Below are 23871 nucleotides of genomic sequence, written 5' to 3' on the forward strand. Positions count from 1 at the left end.
TTGGACCCACGTCAAAAGCTAGACCTCAAAATTTAAAACCTTGTGTTCACGCTTACAAATTTGAGCAAAATTGATTAACTTTTTTTTTAATGATTTGGTTATATTTGAGATTTTTTATTATCAAAGGAAGTTAGAATGGCTTATAATTTAGAACAAAGGGAATACTTAGTGGTCACGTGTGAGGCCTTGTTTAGTTCACCCTGAAAACCAAAAAGCTTTCAAGATTCCCCGTCACATCGAATCTTGTGGCACATGCATGAAACATTAAATATAGACGAAAACAAAAACTAATTACACAGTTTAGCTGTAAATCACGAGACGAATCTTTTGGTCCTAGTTAGTCCATGATTAGATAATATTTGTCACAAACAAACGAAAGTGCTACAGTACCGAAAACTTTTCACTTTTCGAAACTAAACAAGGCCTGAGTAGAATGGTCTTCATTGACTCTTGAGAACACGGGGGAGGGGGTGGTGTTCAGTGTCTGAATTTGCATTTTGAAAACAAATACGCAGCTTGAACCTGAACTAAATGTAGCCAAGCAAGTTCCATCTCGAAATTATGCATAACTACCACATATGTGCATGGCACTTGAGAAACAGTTTGCGGCCGTCTTCATCAGTTGCAGGTTTCGATCATGAACTGCTGTCTCATAAACAGACGGGCCCTTCTCCATGTCACAACTTGATAGCTTGGCATGTGCATGGATCAGAGAGGTCTCGGCGTCCAACAGATGAACCAGACCAACCATGCCTTTGTGATGTCAAGATCGAAGTGCCCAGCCTTTTTGGGTTCCATGTCTCAGCATCCGGCAAAGAAAGCACAGCACAAGGGCCCATGCATGAACAGCTGCTTGTGTGTGGGCCGTCTCTTTCCTGACCAAAGCGGTCGAATGCCTCATCGACACCGGGCCTGCCTGGCCATCCTCTGTGCATCGATCCATCCGGCGCTCTGATCTCGGGCGCTGCGCTCTGCGAGGGGGCCGACGGCTACAAGACGCATGTTCCATGGCGCTTTTGCTGGCTGGGCAACTTTTATGCTGGTCTCTGGAATGTGTATGCCCTTTTGATTCTTGAACACTGCTTGTGCATGTAGATCATGTGTATGGGTAGGCCTGAAATGAGCCTTTCGGTTTTTGACCAAACTGCTGTTTTGTTTTCAGTATGATTCATGACTGCTTTTCTAGTATCCCCCCCCCCCCCCCCCCCTCTATATATGGTTGATTTCTGTGTTTATTTTCATCTCCAACAAGAACACATGCTGCCATACTGTAGCCACATAACATTGTCTTTTTGAACTTCCATTTTTTTCCCTTGTCCAATGAGGCTACGAATGTGGCTGCTTTAAGGAACATTCTGAGGTCAAGAAAGAAGCTCTTGGTAAGCTTTACTGAAAAGAGAGGAAACAGCAGAAGTGTGGCGTGGGGAGAAAAAAGAGAGCATATGCCAATGTCTGATGGTTCTTGATAGAGAGAGTAGTTAATCTTATACTGCCCAACCAATGATGAGCATCAGAGCTCATGGCTAATTTCTGAAAATTGACAATGAAAATACACAATGCAAACTACCATTTCTTCTCCTCACGTTTTATTGTTAAGCATGGACAAGGACTTGCTCTTACAAGTACTTCCAATGCAATGAGGGGTGGATAGTAGGAGAACCAAAAGAAGCCTCTTGCCAACGTAGAATCAAAGCAAGATCATCAGGTTTATATTATTGCTCAGAAGGACGTATCAGTAATTAAGAAACTATTGTTCTCACCCTGGTTCCTGACCCATTTTCATGATGATCCCTAACGGCACGAGCACGATAGACTTGGCGCAAGGCACGAGTGGAATGTTAGGGTTTTACAAGGCATGATGAGGTCACACGCTGCTCATGTGATGGACGGAACACATGGAAGGCAGCTGGCTTGGTGGTTTGTTTAACAGAAACCTGCAGGCAATTAAGTTACTGGAACCAATGCGCTTTCGGGGAAAGTTCAGCACTGAATTTAAGTAGGCTAGGCTTAGCTCCTGGATTGCTGCCAAGCATGCTTCACTCTTATCATTCCTACCATTTTAGTTCTGTCGCTGTGTCGCAGCTAGTATCGATCAGGTGCGCCCTAATAAGCTGATGGACTTTTCCAATGGCATCTATCCTAACTTACTGCTTTGGCGTTTTTACATTTTAACTGGGCTCTTTTTAACTAGTACTTGCATGGTATAAGTGTAACAATCTACCCTTCTTAATTTGTCTCGGACAATAGCACTTCCGGATTAGTCCATTTCAGAGTCCATGTGTTACAGTCTTACAGAGATGGCAGTGTCAATGCAATGTTGCATATTGTGACACTCACACTGTCAGCACTTCAGTAGTGATATAGTGTAACCACTAACTACTACTCACTAGGCTATCCCAAATTGAACCTAGCGCATTGCTTAATTTGTTGAAGCTCTACTGCCTTTTCAGCGACCGGCCGGTCGAGCAAGCTTGTCCAGAGAGATGGTTCCAAATTGTAATAGCGTCGTCGGAGCTATGCGTGCAAGCTCGTGCATGATTGAACGGCGCACTGAATTCATGAGACAGCAGCACGTAAAAAGCGAAGGAGCCTTTCGTGCCCGGCTATTACGTGCCAAAGTGACTACTTGTTTCCTCTCGCAAAGGGATATGTGTTACGGCGAAAGGACACGGATGACACTGGAGTACGTGACAGCGGCTTTCACACCCTTCCACAAGCTTTCTGCCGTTTTGCTCCTTTTGATCCCTTTAAGCTTGTCAACCTTCCATTTCCCGTTCCACAACTTCTTTTTTTCAGTCAAAGCTTGTCGCCATGATGGATCCTCTATAATAGCTGCAAGTGGATAATGTTAGTAAATACTAGGAGATTAACGTGCGCTCACCTGCATGTTTGGTCGTCATCACTTCAAGCAAGATACGTACAATGTGTTTTATTTTTCTTAATAGCTACTAGAACTAGTGCAGGAAAGCACTATTCAGACAGTTGTCAAAGCCTCTTAGAGACGACTAAGGCATGCGTCTGAAAATTTGCATCTCTGATGTGCCAGACTCGGTGACAGATTTTATTTTTCATATAATAGCTATTAGCAAATATCTTCGTGCGTTATAGTAGAAATATACAACTTGTTACATGGTCAGAAAAGCACACCAATAATGAGCTAGCTATCTTTTTCAGATTTAATTGGGCTTGACCAACCTTATTTCAACTTAATTAGAAAATTTCAAGGTCCATAATAAATGCTAAGTGTAAGAAATATTTAATTGTTTCCTCAAAAAAGAAATATTTAATTGATTCGGCATGGTAAATTGATTGATGAAAATTGCCTCAGCCTAACGAGTAGCTATTTTATTCACTTGTTTTGAGTTTGAAAAAGTGGAAGGCAAACTACATGTGGACGCACACGTACGACACAGCACAAGCTCAGGTTGAGCAACACCGTACCAGCAATGTTTTTGCCACTCTAAATTGTAATCACCACTATGTTGAAAGAGGATACAATCTAATGGACCCTCCTCCCATGAGATTATGTTACCACGCCTAGGCCTTGGATTCCTGTTGTGGATATATGTTTGTCACTCGTGAAAATGATGATTCGAGGGACAGAAGAAGAGCTGTGAGAGCGAGGGGCATACCAACACAAGAGAAAGCACCAAACTAAGAAGGTTATTATCAGAAGAGTGAGAGATGAATAATACTAATTTTAATATTCCATTAGATATATACTTTCCTGATTCTACAGTTCTCTTATCATATACAGCAATCTTTTTATTACCAGCATATATAGTTTTTCCTAGAGGGTTTAGGCCTTGTTTAGATCCAAAAAGTTTTTGGATTTTGACATTGTATTACTTTCGTTTTTATTTGACAAACATTATCCAATCATGAAGTAACTAGGCTTAAAAGATTCGTCTCGTGATTTACAGGCAAACTGTGTAATTAGTTTTTGTTTTCAACTATATTTAATACTTCATGTATGTGCCGTAAGATTAGATATAACGGAGAATCTTAAAAAGTTTTTAGTTTTTGGGTGAATTAAACAAGGCCTGGTCTCTGAATACTCAGTCTCCGCAAGACCGCAAGCCACACGAAGTAGCACCACGCGAAGCGTCACTGAGAATCTGCAGTGGCCCAGGACGACCGGGCCGGGCCCATGGGCCGTTGATGCCAGGTGGGCCCAATGACGCTGCGGGTCCCGCCACCTGGCCCTGCTGCTCCTCCCTCCCGCGGCAGCGCGTGCGCGGCTGTCGGCCGCCTCGCCCTCCGTTCTTCAACCCCGTTCCCCACGCTCCACAGCGCCGCTGATTGAAAAGACCATTTCTAACCCTACCCTGCTGCTCTGGGTCTGGGTTCCAGAACCAGAAGTTAACTGATATAAGCAAGGTTAGCATCTGTTAATTAACCCATAGAATTATGCATCTTTCTGCAGGTGTGGCCACTACTCATCTGTTAACCAATTGGGTGAAGCCTGCTTGCTACTAGTTGCTACTGCATATATAAAAAAAAAACTGCTGGAGGGATCACTACTCATCTGGGGCATTGTTAATTTACTTGCTCCACAGGACACAGGCTCTTGCATTGCATGGTGCTGCCCTTTCAGCTCATCTTTTCTTGGAACCGCACTTGGGCATGGCTACCTCCTCTAGGCAGCATGTGGAGCTGTGGAGCGTGACTGCGTGAGTGACATGATGGACTGGTGGTTCAAATGAGAAAGACACTTTTTGCGGTGGGTTAGTCCTTTTTAACACACAATTTGTCTGGTTCAGCACCCATCTCCTTCTGCTAACACTAGATTATTACTAGCTTCCCACTGCAATTAGCTGGGTAGGAGTGTACCCTATGCATGGGGTCTGGGGAGTGGGGGCTGAGGAGTGAGGACGGAGGACGGAGGAACAGGAAGAACGGCAATGGCTGGACTGGACCACTTGCCGGCCCGGGGCCCGGCCCTCCCACAGAGCACTGTACTGCACTGACCAGAAGGAGAGTACCCAGTCCTTGCCCCAAAATCATGCATGATAATGAGCACTGACTGGTCCATGAATGGGGAATTTGTACAGCATGTAGCATATCAAAATGTTTCAGGACTGTTTCTTGCATCATCATGATCTGCTTAAAATAAAAGCAGTCAAACCGGAGTCAATCTGGCGTGCACTGAGAAGAATGGAAATCTTCATCACTCGGCTAATACTGCATTTCATGCCCCTGATCCCATGTGTCTGATTAGGCATTTTCACACATCCAATGATCTGAGCTTGACATGTTAACAGCTTCTTCCTTTATCTATCTAAAGGAACATATTAACCGCTTCAGAGGAAAGAACATGATCATGGTAAAAAAAACTCTTATTCTATCGCTTGGATCATGATGATGGTATTCTGGAGCGTCCCCTGCTGTACCTACCAAAACCCTAACTTCGAAATGAAAACAAGTGCGACGGTAGAGGAAAAAAGGACTGTCCGGTGTAAAATGATTTAAAGCTGCTGTTGACGCCTTGTATACACATTGAAAGAATAGAGGTCCACTGACGTATTGCTGTCGTCCAAAAGCTTATCTTTCACCTTACATTTGGCTCCAAAAGCTTGCATTCATCACCCTTTTTACCAGACAATCTTTGACAGTAATTTTCTATTACGGCTGCATGATTACGCAAAGGCACATGTAATTTAGGCCGTGGTGGTCCATTTCTTAACCCTGTAGGAGTGAACCTCTGCAAGAACAGGGTCACAGTGATGTAGGCTTTATCGTTCGGCTTCGGCATGCCTAGTTAAAAATACGGCCACTGTGAAAGGAATCTTACATCATTCGTGTCTTGTCCCCTGCTGCTCTTTTCTTCAGAGTCCAGAGAGAGCCCGGTTCAGAGAGACAGAGAGAGGCAGGAGCTGCACTGCATGCTTGCTCTGCTTGTGGAGTGGAGTGGATATGGATGTGTATATAAGGCAAAGCCTGTGGCCTTTGGAGCCATACAATGATCAGAAACTGAGAGTGGCAAGCGCCAAGGAGTAGTTAGAGCTCAGTAGGGATACAGTTTGTGAGTCACTTCTCTGACATCCACGGGTACCAGTTTACACTAGGTGAGGAATGAACTCCTTCCTTTTGATTCCACTCTGATTTGCTCATCAAGTTTCAATGCTCCCTTCAATCATTCTTAAGCTCTGGAAGCTAGGAGTGAGGTGCTTTCAGGCTTACCTAGCCTTGCTTCTCATTGTAGAAAGCATAGTTTTTCATGACACATTCAAATAACAGTCACAATGATTTCAGCCTTCTATTTTCAGAAAGCTGCTATAGGCAGATTTTAGCCTTGTGTACAGTTATTCTTCTCTCTTTCTTTTCCTTCCTCTGAATGTAATGTTGCATTTCTCGATTCCAGTTCAGAAACTTCCGTTCTTAAAGTTGCATAGTATTCACCTCTTGTTTAAATTCACTTCATTGCAGGTTGAGAGGGATAGGAGTGAGAAGCACTACTGTCAGAATGCCCATGGAGCAAGCATTCAGGCACTGCGATAAAGACACGCTGAAGATGGCCATGCTGAAACATGAAGAGACTTTCAGACAGCAAGTAAGCTCAAAAGATTAGAGAGGCTTCCAGCATTTGAAGCTACTAGCCTTCAGAAGAAATTGAAGCACAGGACACTGATCGACATCTTCTTCTCTGATGCCACAGGTTCACGAGCTCCATCGCCTATACAGGATTCAAAAGCTTCTGATGCGAGACCTCAAACGGGAGCTCAAGAGCCAGAGGAACCTGTCCACCTCGCCGAACGGAAGCTGCACCGAGTACAACATAGGAGCTCTCGGCATGTGCACCTATGAGCACCGCTACGCCGCTCGCGGCCGCGGCGGACACGTCGCAGCAGCGACGCCGACGCCGCGCACCGCTCTCAGCCTCGACGTCGTGGCGCCAGTCATCGAGTACGTGCGGAGCGCGGAGGAGGAGGACGACGACGAGGCGGAGGAAACCGACGACGACGCGGAGCTGGAGCTCACGCTCGCCGTGGGCGGAGCCGGGGCCAAGAAGAGGTACGGCGAGTACCCGTCCGGTGGGGAGAGCCTCTCGTCGTCGTCCACGGAATCCGACGTGCTCACCGTCTCCGGCCGTGAGTGGCGCCAGGCGCGCGGCACGCCGTATCACAAGAGGAGGCCGGCGACCGGGCTGGACGTGGTTCAGGTGGAGGACGGCGTCGGGGTGCAGCCACCGCCGCCGCTGCTGTTCCACTGGCTCAGCCTCAAGATGGCATGACGCGATGAGAGGAAGCAAGAGCACATTGCATGTGTTAGTTGCTGCTTGTAGTGTCAGGGTGTTGACTTGCTACTGTTCTTCAGTTGAATGCTTTCTGTGTGTTCAGGTTTAGAGGTGGATCAAGTCTAGAAATCAATAATTGACTGGTTGTTCAGGAGAATATGTAGGAGAGTCTTCCAACGCATAAGGAGAATGTGGGGGCTTTTCAGATGGAGCTGTGTACTGTGTGTGCTGCCTTTCTGCCTACTGCAATCTGCAAGTGTTAGCTTCTAACATTTTCATCGACGGCCGTGAATTCGTGATACTGCAAGAGTTCGGTAGAAAAGGAAAAACGAACTTTCTGATAGTTTTTACAGATCATAGGATCACTAACTTTTAAAACGTGTCATTCAAATTCATCAACTCCAAAACTGCAGACTTGAGTTCATAAATATTTTAAATAGTTCATTGGATGTCCGTACACTCCATTTGTGGAATAGATCCAACGTGATAGTCCATATATCATCATCCAGTGTACGCACATGGGTCAAGGGAGGACTCAGTAGCAGAGGCGGAGCCAGAGAAATAAATTAGGGGGGGGGGGGCAAGACAAAGAAAAGGCATGAAAAAAAATATAATTTTAAAGAACTTATTTTTTTTAAAATAACTATTAATACTAATGGTTAAAGTAGAAATATATACAAAGAGTTGTAGACCATAAAGGGGGCCTTGGCCCTGCTAGCCCCCCTGGCTACGCCATAGGCATCATTTTTTTTGCCAATAATCCCCAATGGTTTCCTCTCCCTCCCACTTCCTCCTTCCTCACTCGCTCTCTCCCGTTTTGGACATCATTGTTGCCCCCGCATCTCCCTCACATCGATGGCAATGGGTCAAAAGTCCAGCTCCTCCATTGTGCTCCCTCCGTCTATAAAAGCTTCAACTTCTAGAATCCGTATCTGTCAAATTTTTTAACTTTGACTAATTTTATAGAAAAGAGCATCAATATCTATGACATAATGAATATCTTATGAAAATATATTCTATGATAAATCTAATGATATTAATTTAGTACTATAAATCTTAATGATTTTTCTATAAATTTGGTCAAAGTTTTAAAAGTTTAATTTATGACAACTCTAAAAAATGCAGCTTTCAGGGACATAAGGAGTATATTTTAGTAGCTCTAATGGTTTTCCACTGGTTAGATGCCTAGGTTGCAAGAAGCAGCAGGTGGGCAGCACATACCAAAGCGGAGGAGCTACATTCACGATATACTTCAATATGTATTGAACCATCTATCATTTTTCTTGTAATCCATGTATCAAATGAGTGGAACACCACCAAAACTACTGCTATAGAGTCGAGGAGATGGTTTATTCGGATGTTGATGTCGAATTGTGGGTGGTGTGGTAGTAGCGGCGATGTCCCAAATGAGAGAGATAGTTGGGAAGAAGGGAGAGAGAGAGAGAGAGAGAGAGAGAGAGGTCAAAGGGGGGCACAGGGGTATCGGCCAAAAAACAATGTTGACTCGGTCCTCACATGAAGCGCACATGATCCACATGCCACTACCACGTTTGACCTATTTCCTAAAAGAAGGGGTATAGACCTACAATGAAACGAGTTTTAAAGTTTATGGACTTAAATCTACAGTTTTAGAATAGGTGGACCTAAATGGCGCAACGAAACAAGTTTATGGATCTATGGTGTGCATTTATCTCCAAATTGAACGAATGAACGGATAAAACCTTGACTTGTTGCAAACTTGAAGGTGCTTTGAATTGAATGTATGATATCCCTAACTCTGTAAATCTTTGTCACTTACCGCTGAAAACATGTTAAAACACTAGTTTTCCTAAATATATAAGTTGTTTTAATTTTATCATAAGCCAGCTTTTTACTTAAGTTTATAAAAATATATTAACATTTATAGTATCAAGTAAATGCAGTGTAAAAAATATTTCATGGTAGATTTAATAAAACTAATTTGATGTCGTACATATTTATGTAAATTTCAGGGCCTTGTTTAGTTGCACTTTTTTTTTGTAAAATGGACAATGTAGCATTTTTTTGTATTTGACAAATATTGTCCAATCATGAAATAACTAGCCTCACAAGATTCATCTTGCAAATTACAAATAAACTCATGTATGTACCTAGTTTTGCAAATTACAAATAAACTCATGTATGTAACCAAATCTAGCCTCACAAGATTCATCTTGTAAATTACAAATAACTAGCCTCATAAGATTCAATGTGAAAGAAAATCTTGAAAATTTTGTAATTTTTTTGAAAAGTAAACAAGGCCTAGATTTGGTTAAAAGTTGTGGAATGTTGATTCAAAACATTCCAAGGGGGTCAGCGAACAATCCACGTATAGCGACGAAAAGCCAGCAGATTCCAGCGCCCGCCCGTCCCAGTCCACCGGTACGGTATCCAAACCCAGCCACGCTAAATTAAACAAAGCCCGACGAGAGATTCGTGTCCACCTCCTCCTCCCTCGTCTCCGTCCCCACTTCCGCCCGCCGAAACCCTAGCCCTCCCCGTCCCGCCTCGCCGCCGGCGATGGGCGCTGCATGATCGGTGCGCCGCCCCCTTGGAACCGCCTGCCTACCGGCATCGCCAAGCCCGCCGCCGCGGCTGCCGTCGTCGTAGCGGCGCTCGCGTCCTCCTTCCTCGCCCTCCCGCGCCCACGCGCCGCCGCTCCGCCCCCCGCGGGATCCGGGCCCCTCATGTCGAAGGCGAGGGTCTACACCGACGTCAACGTCCTGCGCCCCAAGGAGTACTGGGACTACGAGGCGCTCACCGTCCAATGGGGGTAAGCGCTTACGTCACGTCACATTCTGACACCACTTGGCGCAGTTTGCACGTTCGAGTTTAAGCTTCGGTTGATTGTGCGGGGGATTAGGTGAGATCGTTAGTATTGGCTGGCCTGCTTAGCTGCTTTTGGTTCATCTTGGCTAGATGGCATGGGTGAGCATCATATTATCTGGGCACTGTTAGGGCTGTATGAATGTTTTGTTAGGAGCATAAGATCCTAATATTGATGCAATATCACAATAGTGCCCATATTTTGAAAACTGAAGTGACTTGCTGCTTATGTAGCTGCAACATAACCCAGATTTTTTCAGTGTTGACCGTGTACTGGTGGCATGGTGTTTATCTCTATCAGGAAAATTTAATTCTTTCGCTATTTTGTCTGGTTGGTTAAGGTGCATGTTCCTTTTTAGCCTTTGTTATGATTTGGCTGAATAGTTCCTTATGTTTCGAGGTTGCAATTATTGTGTATTGACCCGTAAAAAATGTATTAAATGTAACAGCGCATCTGTTGATTCTCGTTGATAGGACTGGGTTTAAACCTTTTTCTTTTTAGAATTAAGGCACATCTGAACTTTTCACCAAATCGAGAGTACGAGGCATGTGGATCACCAAACATGCTAATTTCAGTAACTAAATGTCTGTGGATGTCACAAATTTATGCGGTAACACCTTAAGCAGCTACCAAAAACATGTAGCTTATTGTCTCATTCCTACTGGAAATCATCTATACCATGACATTGAGTAGGTAGTTGAGATCTGAGACTTGGTGGAAGCACTTTTCTGTTTAGTGACACCGAGAAAGTGAACTGTTTTTCTCTTGGTGCAGAACTTTATTTGAGTATGTAATGAGCTACAGTTCTTGCAAATGGTTTTCCTAGTTTGTGGTGAAGTATTACTGTAGTAGTGTCTTGATAAAAAAAACTGAAAGAGGTGGCTACTTATTCGCTGTCTTCTTTCTTATGAAGTTATGATACTTGTGGAGAACTGTTGGAAAAAAAAATAAAAACTTTTATTTCAGTAATTTTAGTTTAGGCCTGGTTTAGTTCCCAAATTTTTCAAGATTCCCCGCCACATTGAATCTTGCTGCACATGCATGGAGCATTAAATATAGATAAAAAAATAACTAACTGCACACTTTACCTGTAATTTGCGAGACGAATCTTTTGAGCCTAGTTAGTCCATGGTTGGACAATAAATCAACAATTATCAAATACAAACGAAAGTGCTACAGTACCCAAAACCAAAAAAATTCGCCAACTAAACAAGGCCTTAGAATGCAGGTCTTATACCATAACTTGCACGGACATTTCAGATTCAATTTCTATTCTCCAAACTCTAATAATGATAATTTAAATCCATCTTTTTGGTCTGTTTAATTCTTCAATATTTCCGGAGCACTCAATATTTTCAGAGCATCTGTTAGCATATTACAAGTTCTTTATATCTTTCGAAGTAATGTTTTCCTAACCATTGTGTATCTCTTTGACCAGTGAGCAGGATGACTATGAAGTTGTCAGGAAAGTTGGAAGAGGTAAATATAGTGAGGTCTTTGAAGGCATCAATGTTAACAATAATGAGAAATGCATCATTAAGATCCTTAAGCCTGTCAAGAAAAAGAAGGTACTTAAAGGAATATTCTGGCTGTTCATTGCAACAGTTTTCCTTGCACATTCTCTTTTCTAGTGAACTCACAGTTTTGGTGATAGGAGTTGAGTGCCGAAGAGTTACTGCTTATGAAAATAGTCATTTCCATGGTGGGTCTCTTAACATACCCTTCGTATGTTTTGGCAGATCAAGAGGGAGATCAAAATACTTCAGAATCTCTGTGGAGGTCCAAACATTGTGAAGTTGCTCGATATTGTCAGAGATCAGCATTCAAAGACTCCCAGTTTGATATTTGAATTTGTCAACAACACAGACTTCAAAGTTTTGTACCCCACATTGACGGATTATGACATCCGCTACTACATATATGAGCTACTCAAGGTAATGGTTGCCATCTGAATTATTTGGCACACTGTCATTTAGACATTACATTATTTTTCTTGTGGAAATAGTTTCAAGTAGTTTCTTTCTTATTTGTTTAAGCCTCACTAGACACAGTTTTCATGTAGTATACCCTAGTTTGAATCAATCTGATTGTTTGAAATTCTTCCTCTCCCATGTCTCTGATCTCTGCCCATGAATGTTTCACAGTTACACGCTTGCATGTGTTGTATGCCTAGGGATTTCTGAAAACACTATCTTATGGAGTTGTAAATTTGTTGCAATGCTGTTGACAATATTATCATTGAGAAACACAAATGTAATGTTTAAGAATCTGAGTATCTGATTCAGTATTTCATGTTTCTACTGTTTTTGTTCTGAAAAATAGTTTTTTTAACATACTCACACTTTTGTGTTTTAAAGATCTGCTTTATTTTGAGTATAAAGTGAGACCACCAATGTATATGTAGCTCTCCTGCATGTTTGAGAAAAAAAAGAGAGCTCCAATGTGCTTCAGATCTTGTGGCTGCCTGTCCTTAACTTCTTTTTTCAACCACTACTTGTTATGTGATAATTATTTCTTTTAATTCCAGGCTCTAGATTACTGCCATTCTCAAGGTATCATGCATCGAGATGTCAAGCCCCACAATGTAATGATAGATCACGAGCTCCGGAAACTTCGCTTGATAGACTGGGGCTTAGCTGAGTTCTACCATCCAGGCAAGGAATATAATGTCCGTGTTGCATCGAGGTAGGTTGAGACATGACTGAACAATTTGATGCTTTTCTTAATTGTACTTAGATTGGATTCCATCCTTCTTTTTCCACAATGGTAAAACTGAATTTCATTACCATAGCAACGAATTTACATATAGTATCAGTTCAGTAACTACGCAACACAGACATTACCAAAAAGGTGCATTCATGCACATGATCACAAAGGGAACATATGCATGAACAAAGAACCACTACCCTTAAGATCTAAACACGCAACGTCTGACCAAAAAACAATATCACACTTTTTAACAGAGTGCCCCCAAAGACCCTTCATATGTTCATCAACGCAGCTCGCAGACTACATCCACTGGGCGTCAATGTTTTCTGGTCGGCTGGTCGATCCTGGTCGACCTGAGACCGACCAGGCGATTAATCGCGATTAATCAGCGACCAGGTCGATTAATCGACCCTGGTCGTCCCCTGGTCGTCCCTGGTCGTCCAGGCATATCAGCTGGTCGACCTATATATATACCTCTATATATACACTATATTATACACAAATAAAGGAAGCATTAAGACTGCATTAGTGTAAACCAACATTCCTCTTCATCTTCAACTTGTGCTGGCGCCTCTAGAACAGTCCTTGAACTCTTTTTGATGTAAACCAACATCTCCTTCTTAACTATTTCTGGAGAACTGGGACAACCAACAGCATCTCCATACCCCCCACATATCTGCCCAGTCAAAAAAGCCCAAAAACAGAGCACAAAACCTGGTCGTCCATGTCCTAATCGGACGATTAATCGCGATAAGTGGACGACTAATCGGACGACCAGGTTTCTGGTCGACCTGGTCGGGTCGAACCTCCTAATCGAGCACTCCTGACCGACCAGGGCGATTAATCGCGATTAATCGTTGACTTGAAAACATTGCTGGGCGTTTAGCTCAACCGGCATAAGGGATCAACTGACGCTCTTCTTGATGACACATCTGCACATCCTGTCTGTGGAAGAAGAGGGCCGCCAGCTTCGGAAACTTAGATTGACTTCCATCCTTCTAATCACTTACATTTTTGAAATATAACAAGTGAAGAGCAGAACTGGTTTAGTTGCGCTTTTTTTGTTTGGATGTAGATTTGCTATATTAGAGTCTATAAGCAACATAGCAGAGAGGCTCAGTTGATTTGAGTTCACTTTTATGTGATTGTAGTTCTGAAAGTTAAGTAATAAAGTTAATGGATCTTAAGAAACAAGCAAATCGAGTTAATGGCGTAAAAGCCCACTATAATTACTCTGTATACTTCTATGCTAGAATGCTATCCTTATGCGCTGCAATTTATTTGTATGAATTAACAAATCACATCTAATTCTCAATATTGGTTCATGCTTTCTTTTTGACATCTGACCTGGGCATATTTTCCCACTTTGATTCAGGTATTTCAAGGGACCTGAACTCCTTGTTGATTTACAAGACTATGATTATTCTTTGGACATGTGGAGTCTTGGTTGCATGTTTGCTGGAATGGTATGTACGACTGTAAAAATCCTGTCCTTGTGTTAATACTATTGGACACAATCACACAATGGGCATTGACATTTTGTAATATGTTTGCTGACTGATGGCTGCAGATATTTCGCAAGGAACCATTCTTTTATGGCCATGACAACCATGACCAACTTGTGAAGATTGCAAAGGTAAGTGTTAGTTTGATTGTTCATTCCACATGTTTCTGGGATAGAGTAGATGTTTTGGTATGAACCTTAGTATGCAACTCGTGGTTTGACTGTTAGTTTAGAACTGAGGGTTCAAATTATGAATGTATTCTCTGATGTTATACTTGGTTCTTTTGCTATTGTAATTATCAACGGCTCCTTATAGTTGATGTTCTGTAAGAAAGTATATGATCGCTTTTTTAACCTGAAACTGCACCCATGTTCGGTATGTTTGTAGGTTTATTATGTGTTGTGATTTATGTGATATAATTATCCATATCAAAGTTGGATAAAGCTTATGGAACAACCTGCCATCATAGAAATAAGTTCAGTTAAAGGTCCTTAGCAGATAAATGATACAGCACCAGATCAACTCCCACTCTATCTCAACATGAAGCATGTATTGTTTGTTGTCGATGGTACTTACCTGATTTAATCACTTTTGAACTTTGAAACATTGAAATTAAACTCACAGCAAAGTCATGCCTGCATGTTTACAGAAAGTCAGTATTTGGTCTCTTGTTTCCTTTGGCCTTCGTAATATGATATGGAGTCCTTGCACCAGACCTTAATATTGCAAAGCTATAATGTTAATACTCTCTGCATTCCAAATTATAAGTTATTCCAACTTTCTTGGAGAGTCAAAGCACCTCAAGTTTGAGCAAAATTATAGAGATTACAAAGATTTATGACATCAAACAGGTGTACTATGAAAATATAATTAATGAAGAATCTAATGATATTTATGTGGTATCATAAATGTTATTATTTTATTATATAAATTTGATCAAACTTGAGATACTTTGACTCCAAAAAAGTTGGAATGACATAATTTGGGACGGAGGAAGTATATTGTACCTCGTGCTTAATGCAGCACTCAGCATCTGCCTGATCTCATAGATAGCAAGTCACCGATTTGTGTGTACTTAGACTACGAAAAACTGAAAAATCCTCAGGAAGTTCTAAAGAGCTTGCTGTGCTTATTTATTTGATGCTTATCTGATATGCAGCAATAGGTGTGAGGCATTAAACACAAGACAGTCTGGTGCAGTATCTAATTCTGTCACCCTCCCATTATTTTGCAGGTCCTTGGAACAGATGGGCTGAATGCTTATTTGAACAAGTATCACATTGAGCTGGACCCTCAACTTGAAGCTCTTGTTGGAAGGTAAATTTCCATTCATTGAGATGTTGGATCCTTTTGTTTAGATGGGTTATAACCCTTCCTTGTATATCATATGCAGGCATAGTAGAAAACCCTGGGCGAAATTCATCAATGCTGATAACCAACATCTAGTATCGCCTGAGGTTTGTTATTAGCGCTTGGTATTTCTGTTATTTGTACTGTAAATGGTTATTGCTCAGTATGATTCTGTATATATTTATAGGCCATTGATTTTCTCGATAAGCTTCTGCGCTATGATCACCAAGATAGGCTTACTGCACGTGAAGCTATGGTAAGCCAGACAGATAAGCTACCTTTGCAGATAACGGTGTTGCTTATTTAGATCTTCCTATCACACATTATCACAACCTGTTGCATACTTGCATTATAATTGATTAACTAAATGTACTGTCATTTGGTAACTTGTAGTAATTTTACCTTGCAATCACATTCGAGTTTTAGGTGTTTAAGCTGCACTTAATGTGTGTTCACTCATACTTTATTGTTTTTTGAGCAAAATATTCTGTACTTTGACATTTTAATCCAATAATCTTGATGCCATTTATGCAAAAATAGTGCGAGCAATATTTTGTACCGCATCAGTTTGCATGCATGTTACTAGATATTTGATGCTCGGTCTCATCTGGCTTTCAATGAACAATTTCCTAACGTCAAGTTTGAAAAGAATAAGGTTTCTTATATGATACTTGGATTTGTTGCACTAATGGCTCGACACATGAATAAATGTAGGCACATCCCTACTTCCTCCAAGTCAGAGCTGTGGAGAACAGTAGGTCGAGACCACAATAATCATGGTCTACACCCTCGCGATGGAGTTGTTGCTAATTCCTGAGTACCATAGGCTAAAACCATGTTCAACAAGCATTTCGCTCTTGGAATCTGGGCCATGACTCCATGGCAGTGAATCAAATAGTATGAGTCGCATCATGTTGGCAACCTTGGCAGAGCTTGTTATTATTGTCTTAATCTTGGGACTGTAGCTTTAAACCTGCAGGTTGTGCTTGAATGGAATGAAATATGGAATTGTATGTGATCTTTTTAGACAAAGTGAAGAGTACAATACAACCCTAATCATACTGCTTGTATTATGGTGTGCTATTATGTATGTATGATTCTTATTTATATTTCGGGTGATAGTCATTGCGGTGAAATACTTTTGTGGATCTCACAGATGAAAATATGAGTTGCATCTAATGAAAGGATGAGCTCTCCAATGTTTTACAATTTATAGAGTAAGAGCACAGCTAGTCCTTGAGCTTATTTATATAGATAGGGTAAGTGTACCGCTGGCGGTGTCATTAATCTCCATGTCTGTAACTTCCATATCTGGACCAGCAAAGTAGCGTGGCCATTTGCCCATTTGATGGATACCATGCCATTTTAGTCTTAGACGATGAGTGTGAGCCTCATTAGATTTTCTGTTTTTTTATTGGGTATACCTTGTATTCTTGTGCAACCCCAGGCTGAGATACTCTCTATCCCTGTGACAAGTGTCGCTATGGTAATCATTTTGGTCAAAGTTTTTAAGTTTGATATGGTAATCATGTTGGTCAGAGTTTTTAAGTTTGATTAGCATTGTAAAAATATTAGTATCTCCAAATAAGTTTATTATGAAAATAGATTTAACAGTCTATCTAATGATACTAATTATGTATTTGTTGTATATATTTAGTCAAAATTAAGTACTTCTCAGTTAAAAGGAACGGAGGGATACATAACATGAGTATATAACATTGCGGCCACGTGTATGTTAAGTAAACGTATCACCACTGATTAGAGAGGTTTGAACATTCAGTGAATCACTCATTATATATGCAAATTAATAGTTAGGAAACTTAAATAACTAGAGGTTTGAATCCTGAATGATTATATATGCAAATAATAGTTCGGGAACTTAAATAACGACAGATTTGAATCTAGGGTGACCATCCATATATGCAAACCACTCATTATCATTATATATGCAAATTAATAGCTCGGTGATTTAAATAAACAATAGAGAGGTTTGAACTCCAAATGATTATATATGCATAGTTCGGGAACCTAAATAACACGAGATGTTTGAATTTGAGTGAACCAGCTAGTAAGTTTGTGGACCATCCATGTATGCAATAAATAGTTCGGGGATCTAGTTTGATCAAACACTTTGTAGCGCTTCAACGTTGTATAGTCTCATCATTTTCACTTTCCACTTTTCCAGTCGCAATGCAATCGAATGTTTCTGCTGTTTATGTGCAGAGGGAACGGCGTGGCAATACAGCACGAACTCGGAAAAGGAAAGAGATCATGGAATGCCACTTGCCCACTTGTAAGTTATAGCGCTATACTATATTGACACGATGCAAATAGATTTGGTTACACTTTCCTTCCGTTGGTTTGAGTCCACGCCAATTGAACAAATACTAAAGTATATGGTCAGTATATGTGCGCTTGATCTATTTTGGAGGGACACATGACCCCTGAGCCTTTCGATTTCTACACTATATTGTCTCTGATCCATTTTGTGGCGACCCATTTCTCGCCCTTGATGACGGGGCAGCTACCATGAAGTGAAGTCTGCGACAGCATAGTGCAAATGCAAGTTAGCAGCATAAACTATCCAATGTCCAGACTTCTCATTTGTAACTCTAGATTGATTTCCATCGCACAGAAACGAACGTGGGTCCTACTTCGTGTACAACTTAGAGAACGAGAAACACAAGTTCAGGACCAATTTGATAGGCCAGCACGTACCCGGTCAATGGTTCCATTTACCATAAGGGAGTAAAACAAGAGTCCATCACCCTTCCTTGGCTTTACCTTTAGGCCAATGCACTTCTCATAGTCATAGCCTATATCCATATTCTCACCATTCTGTAAATCAGCAGTACCCATTACAATCTGCTAGCAAAAATACATATAACTTTTTTTTTTCTTGCACTCACCTCGTATGGGAACATAGTTTCTCCCCCTTCTTCGACATTCGTGAGATAAAGCAAGAAAGACGCCACCTGGGAAATTGCATTTCAATAGCTCGTTAGTTACACAGCTTATTTGAATAATTTCAAGACAAAAGCAAACACAAACCCAAGGTATAAACTAAAGTACTACTCCCTCCGTCCCTGAAAGCTGCAACTTCTAGAGTTGTCCTAAGTCAAATTTTTAAAACTTTGACCAAATTTATAGAAAAAAACACTAATATTTATAGTACCAAATTAATACCATTAGATTTATCATTGAATATATTTTCATAAGATACTCATTTTATGTTATACATATTGATGCTCTTTTCTATAAAGTTGGTCAAAATTAAACAAGTTTGACTGACACGGATTCTAAGAATTGAAGCTTTCAGGGACAGAGGGAGTAAATGTTTGTTGTATCAGATGTAGGATTCCCTGTAGGAAAATTGTTACTGACAACTAGCATTTTCTACTGCACTTATTCTTGAAAGAGTCAAAGTAATTCAGTTCGCACATCACAAGCCTGGAGCAAGCAAATTGCCACATACCCTTTGACTTTTTTGTGGACCATACTGGACTGGGTCAAATGCGTCATAATGTGAAGCATACCTTTGTCCAATATTATACCGCAGGACATTAAATGGCTGCAACATACAGTAAAAGCAAATAGTTAATCAATGAAACGTTATAAATGCTTAGTTTTCATGCCCTTTTCTAATAGATTCTGAACGATCCCCAAAATTGACCTTTTCAATGGCGGTACTCAAAGAACTTGTTTAGTTCGTGTTTTTTTTGGTTTTGGTAGCACTTTCGTTTGTATTTGACAATTATTGTCCAACCATGGAGTAACTAGGCTCAAAAGATTCGTCTTACAAATTACAGGTAAATTGGGTAATTAGTTATTTGTTTATCTATATTGAATGAATACTCCATGCATGTATCCAAAGATTTGATGTGATGGGAAATCTTGGAAATTTTTTGGAACTAAACAAGGCCAAAATTTGCACAAAAGAATATAACATCCATATAGGCGAAAAGTACAAAGTGTAGCAGTAGAAAGATTAAGTTAGTGCAAAGATTAATATCTAAAATAGTAAAATCAAAGACACTATAGAAACTTCCTGTTAGATCCTAATGAACAATAATATTACTTTCAAAGTTATATTTGCATATGTGGAAGATAATACTACCATGTTTTTATTAAGCGACACTTCATATGCCAGTACCAAATCAGGAAACTACCAAAGCTGCAAAACTTATACTTCAAGTGAAATCTAGTATGCCATGGAAGGATTGAATGCACTTTACTTTAGCAGCCAAAGCATGATAGATTGATAGCACTTAGCAGAAATGATAAATTAACATGGATTATAACTTCTGCTTTTAGGTTGTGACTATATTGTTTAACGTTTACTATATCCCTTGTTATTTTCATACTATAACTACTGAGTTGGTTTGTTCCCCAGTGTGCTGGTTTTCATCAGGACAAAAAAAAAGTTCAGAAAAGAGAACAGAGAAAAAGGGCACATGTAGATTCCTAGAGCTAATCAATTCTTTGACTAAATTGGAATAATTAAAGCACAAAATATGGTATACAATTGCAAATACTATGTAGTACCTCCCCATGATTTCTGGGTATCATGGTAGCTCTTGCAATCTTCTTCTCGATTTCTGCAAGGGTTCTAGTTGGGTCTTCATTAGCACTGAGGAATGTTCCCGAACTGTATGGCATAAGGATCCATTAGCTCAATGAGACTGAGATAATGCCACAAGCTAGTTATTTTCATGATTGTGTATGGAAGACAAATTGGGTTTAAAAATGTCTGAAAATATAGTTCATGAAAACTCTAAAGATCAAGAATACTAATAATCCAACACATGATCCTCAAAATCAGCAGTTCTGAGATGGCATTGCAGCATAAGTACAATCCACAGAAAAAGCTACTGCACAATCTCTCCGCAGTAATAAATGCAGACTGATTTGTCAACCTATTTGGTTATTCCTTTACTGCACCTACACTTGGAATTTAAGGTTACCTTGTCCTGATTCCTTTTGTACTCTCCGCGGTTTCACCTTTCCTCAGGGCTAATGTTGATGGCTTAAGTCTCTCCTTTGCAGTTTTTACTATATTTTCACACTGTTCTGATGTTGCAAATTGAGGAAAGTACAAAGCACGAGGCTGCCAGCTCAAAATCTGTTCAAGAGTTCAGAATACATTATTAAAGCAGCACAGGTGGGTTTCAGGAACATAATGACATGGAAAAAACTCCAGCAATTTCTAGTGAAGCTAGTGTATTATGTAACAGAAGAAATACAATTAAAGATATTACTGAATTCTTACCCTGCAAACTAGCGCTAGAATATAGGATACACAACAGCAAGCTAAACGCTAGGGTGCATAAATTATTCACACGATATCAAACCAATATATCTATTATCCTCAATGTAGCCAATACTCTGCAGAACCGTTCAACGCATAAACACAATAAAATCTGAATGTGCAATATCCATTTATTCCAACTACTGTTCTTGAGTAATACGAACCTACATTAGCCGCACGATGGCAGAAACAGAGATACAACTGCAATTGGTGAGGGTGCCACGAAAGTCCCACAACACCCGCACTTCATGCATTTTCCTCTTATATGTCAGGAAGCCTGCTAAATTTGAAATGCCAATCAATATTCCCGACACGCAAGACCACTAGGCCACGAAAATTGCATGCACGCAACTGACCCCCAAACTCCCCTACAATCACATGCTAGTTATCAGAGCATCACAGCAAAACCATTGCCCACAGGTACAGTCGAAATTGGGGATACATTACACTGACAAGTTAGTTTCACCCCAAAGTGCATCGCTGCATGATACTATCATTCACATCAAATACCCAAAAGATGAATTCTACCAACCGAGGAATGTCGTTACCAAAGTCACTTCATTCATGAGCTAGCTTAGAATTCACGAACACACACGTGCCCGCACCAATGCTCATCACGCCGAATGTTTGACAAAACAATGGGCACGCGAAGACGGAGCAACCGCCCCTCGCGGAGATGGAACCGGAACGAGACATCACCTGGTATGGGATTAAGGACGGCGCAGCCTCGCCGGACTCGCCGTAAGGCATCTCAGGCCACGCCGTCTCCAGCAGCCGCTCCCTCGGCACCGGCATGTCCGCCTCCTCCGGATCCTGCACCGCGCCACCCGCCGCACCGCAGCCAAGCCCACCCAGATCAGGAGCGGCGCTACAAGGCAGTTACGAATCGGAACGTGGCGCGGGGGCTCGCCGTCGCGTACCTGGGTGAAGAGCAGCGAGCCGAAGAAGCCGGCGAGGAAGAAGAGGGAGCAGGAGAGGAGCACCACGGGGAGCCGCAGTCGCGTTCGCATCAGACCCGAGCCGCCGGCACCTCCGCCGGCGGCCCGGATGACGCCACCTCCCTTCATTCCGGAACGCGCTAATGGAGACGAGGACGATCCGGCGACGAGAGGAGAGGTTGCTCGCGTCGCGTCGCGTCACGGGAGGAGGCGGGTCTTCTCTGAATGAATCTCTGAATGGAGCGAGTTTATTTTTTTTTGTTCGTCAGGTGTCTGAGGACTGACGGGTGGGACCGAATACTCGATAGACGTGGCCCGGGGCGCGACGTCACGTGCCTGTGCCTGTAAAGAACACGCAGTCAGTTACGGTGGGCCCAGGCACACTCATGAAGTCTACAAGACTACAACTGCTGCTGCGTCTCGTACTTTCACAGTTGAAGATTTGTTCTCTTTTCTTTTTGCGAAATGGAATACGTAGGAGGAAAAGCTAAAGATTTAGTGTGAAAAAATATAAGAGTTAAATCCTTAGAGCCGTTTGGTGTAAGAAATATGATGGCCCATCACCTTCTTATCCTTCACTTTTTTTTTATTTGTGATGAAATGGAATAGATTAATCTACCACCATCTCAGCCCTTATAAGTAGTAGTAGTAATCAGCGTGCAGTATAGAATCATTTCATAAAAATTAATGAAGTAGGATGAAGTCAAGACGAACCACCTCATTCATTACATGGTGGTAAATTCAACATCAATGAGAACGTAAGTGCAACTACAAGCTACTTATCGGCATTTACACTGGAGTGCAACAGCAAGCTACTTATCAAAACATCAATGGGAACGTAATAAGTGCAACAGCAGTCATATGTGGAGAGACACCAGATTACCATTTGGAAGCCAACATGTGTCCGAGGTATTTCTGATTTTCCGAGGACACGCCAAATACCACTTGAAATTGGTATCCGACCTCTGAGAACCATCAAAACTAGCTCATATTACATAAACAACCATGACTAGTTACTCCAGTGCTAATGAACAAATTTAAGATCAACTGACAATGTATGGTTAGCAAGACTGATAACTACTCCCTCCATCACTAAATAATTATCATTTTCGCTGAATAGATCGTTGAATAAATTTTTATAATAAATTTATTTAAAGATATAAATATTACATGTATTTTCTAAAAAAAATAGTTAAATTTATGGCATGAAAATAAAAAAAAGACAGATATTTAGAGACAGAGAAGTAGATCATAACAAGAAGGTTTCAGTTGTTCAAATGCTTACAAAGGAAATGCTTCAACTATATCAGTGGGGTCTTTATAAAATAAATATGTTTCTTGTTTCACTATTATCTTTTCCGTCCCTCTTGTATTTTTGTCACGTCCATTACTCAATATTCTCAGATCGGATTCCTCGGAGCAGTACTAAAAGCCTCATATGTTATTGTTTCCCAGAGCCATAGCTATCACGTTGTTGGAGGTACAACGCAACTTCAGATGGTAACAGATCAAACAGACCTGTAGTTGCAGACTTGCAGCCAAGAAATGCAGATAGTGGGGGTGTTTAGTTTACTGTAGCATGTTTGTTTTATTTAACAATTAATGTCCAATCATATATTAATTAGGCTTAAAAAATTTGTCTCGCATCACTCTCTACCTATGTTTTTAGTTTCGTAAATAGTCTATATTTAATACTTCATACATATATCAAAACATTCGATATGATAGAAGTTAAAGTTTACCGGAGGAAAGGCCTAAAATTAAGAATGCAGGTTTACATTGACCGGCCACGACTGGGGCTTTGTTTAGTTCACCCCAAAACCCAAAAACTTTTTAAGATTTTCCGTCACAATGAATCTTGCGGCATATGTATAGAACATTAAATATATATAAAAAATAACTAATTACACAGTTTGTCTGTAATTTGCAAAACGAATCTTTTATGCCTGGTTAGTCTATGATTGAATAATAATTGCCAA

At 41.0% G+C, this 23871-nt stretch overlaps 3 protein-coding genes across 3 annotated transcripts; 2 read left to right on the forward strand and 1 right to left on the reverse strand.

Moving 5' to 3' along the window:
* LOC8083980 lies at window positions 5848-7515 on the forward strand. The gene is made up of 3 exons (XM_021463592.1): window positions 5848-6068; window positions 6430-6553; window positions 6659-7515. The coding sequence occupies exons 2-3, from the start codon at window positions 6467-6469 to the stop codon at window positions 7232-7234; spliced, it is 663 nt and encodes a 220-aa protein (XP_021319267.1). The 5' UTR covers window positions 5848-6068; window positions 6430-6466; the 3' UTR covers window positions 7235-7515.
* LOC8085835 (casein kinase II subunit alpha-2) lies at window positions 9634-16794 on the forward strand. The gene is made up of 10 exons (XM_002463797.2): window positions 9634-10028; window positions 11521-11650; window positions 11822-12016; window positions 12610-12767; window positions 14167-14257; window positions 14362-14427; window positions 15531-15613; window positions 15690-15753; window positions 15834-15902; window positions 16361-16794. The coding sequence occupies exons 1-10, from the start codon at window positions 9787-9789 to the stop codon at window positions 16418-16420; spliced, it is 1158 nt and encodes a 385-aa protein (XP_002463842.1). The 5' UTR covers window positions 9634-9786; the 3' UTR covers window positions 16421-16794.
* LOC8085904 (probable prolyl 4-hydroxylase 9) lies at window positions 17782-22210 on the reverse strand. The gene is made up of 8 exons (XM_002466365.2): window positions 21875-22210; window positions 21654-21767; window positions 20611-20768; window positions 20192-20294; window positions 19122-19217; window positions 18556-18621; window positions 18365-18484; window positions 17782-18187 (listed from the first exon to the last, which is right to left on the reverse strand). The coding sequence occupies exons 1-8, from the start codon at window positions 22019-22021 to the stop codon at window positions 18107-18109; spliced, it is 885 nt and encodes a 294-aa protein (XP_002466410.1). The 5' UTR covers window positions 22022-22210; the 3' UTR covers window positions 17782-18106.

This window comes from Sorghum bicolor, chromosome 1 (genome assembly GCF_000003195.3).
Source record: "Sorghum bicolor cultivar BTx623 chromosome 1, Sorghum_bicolor_NCBIv3, whole genome shotgun sequence".
NCBI classification, from domain to species: domain Eukaryota; kingdom Viridiplantae; phylum Streptophyta; class Magnoliopsida; order Poales; family Poaceae; genus Sorghum; species Sorghum bicolor.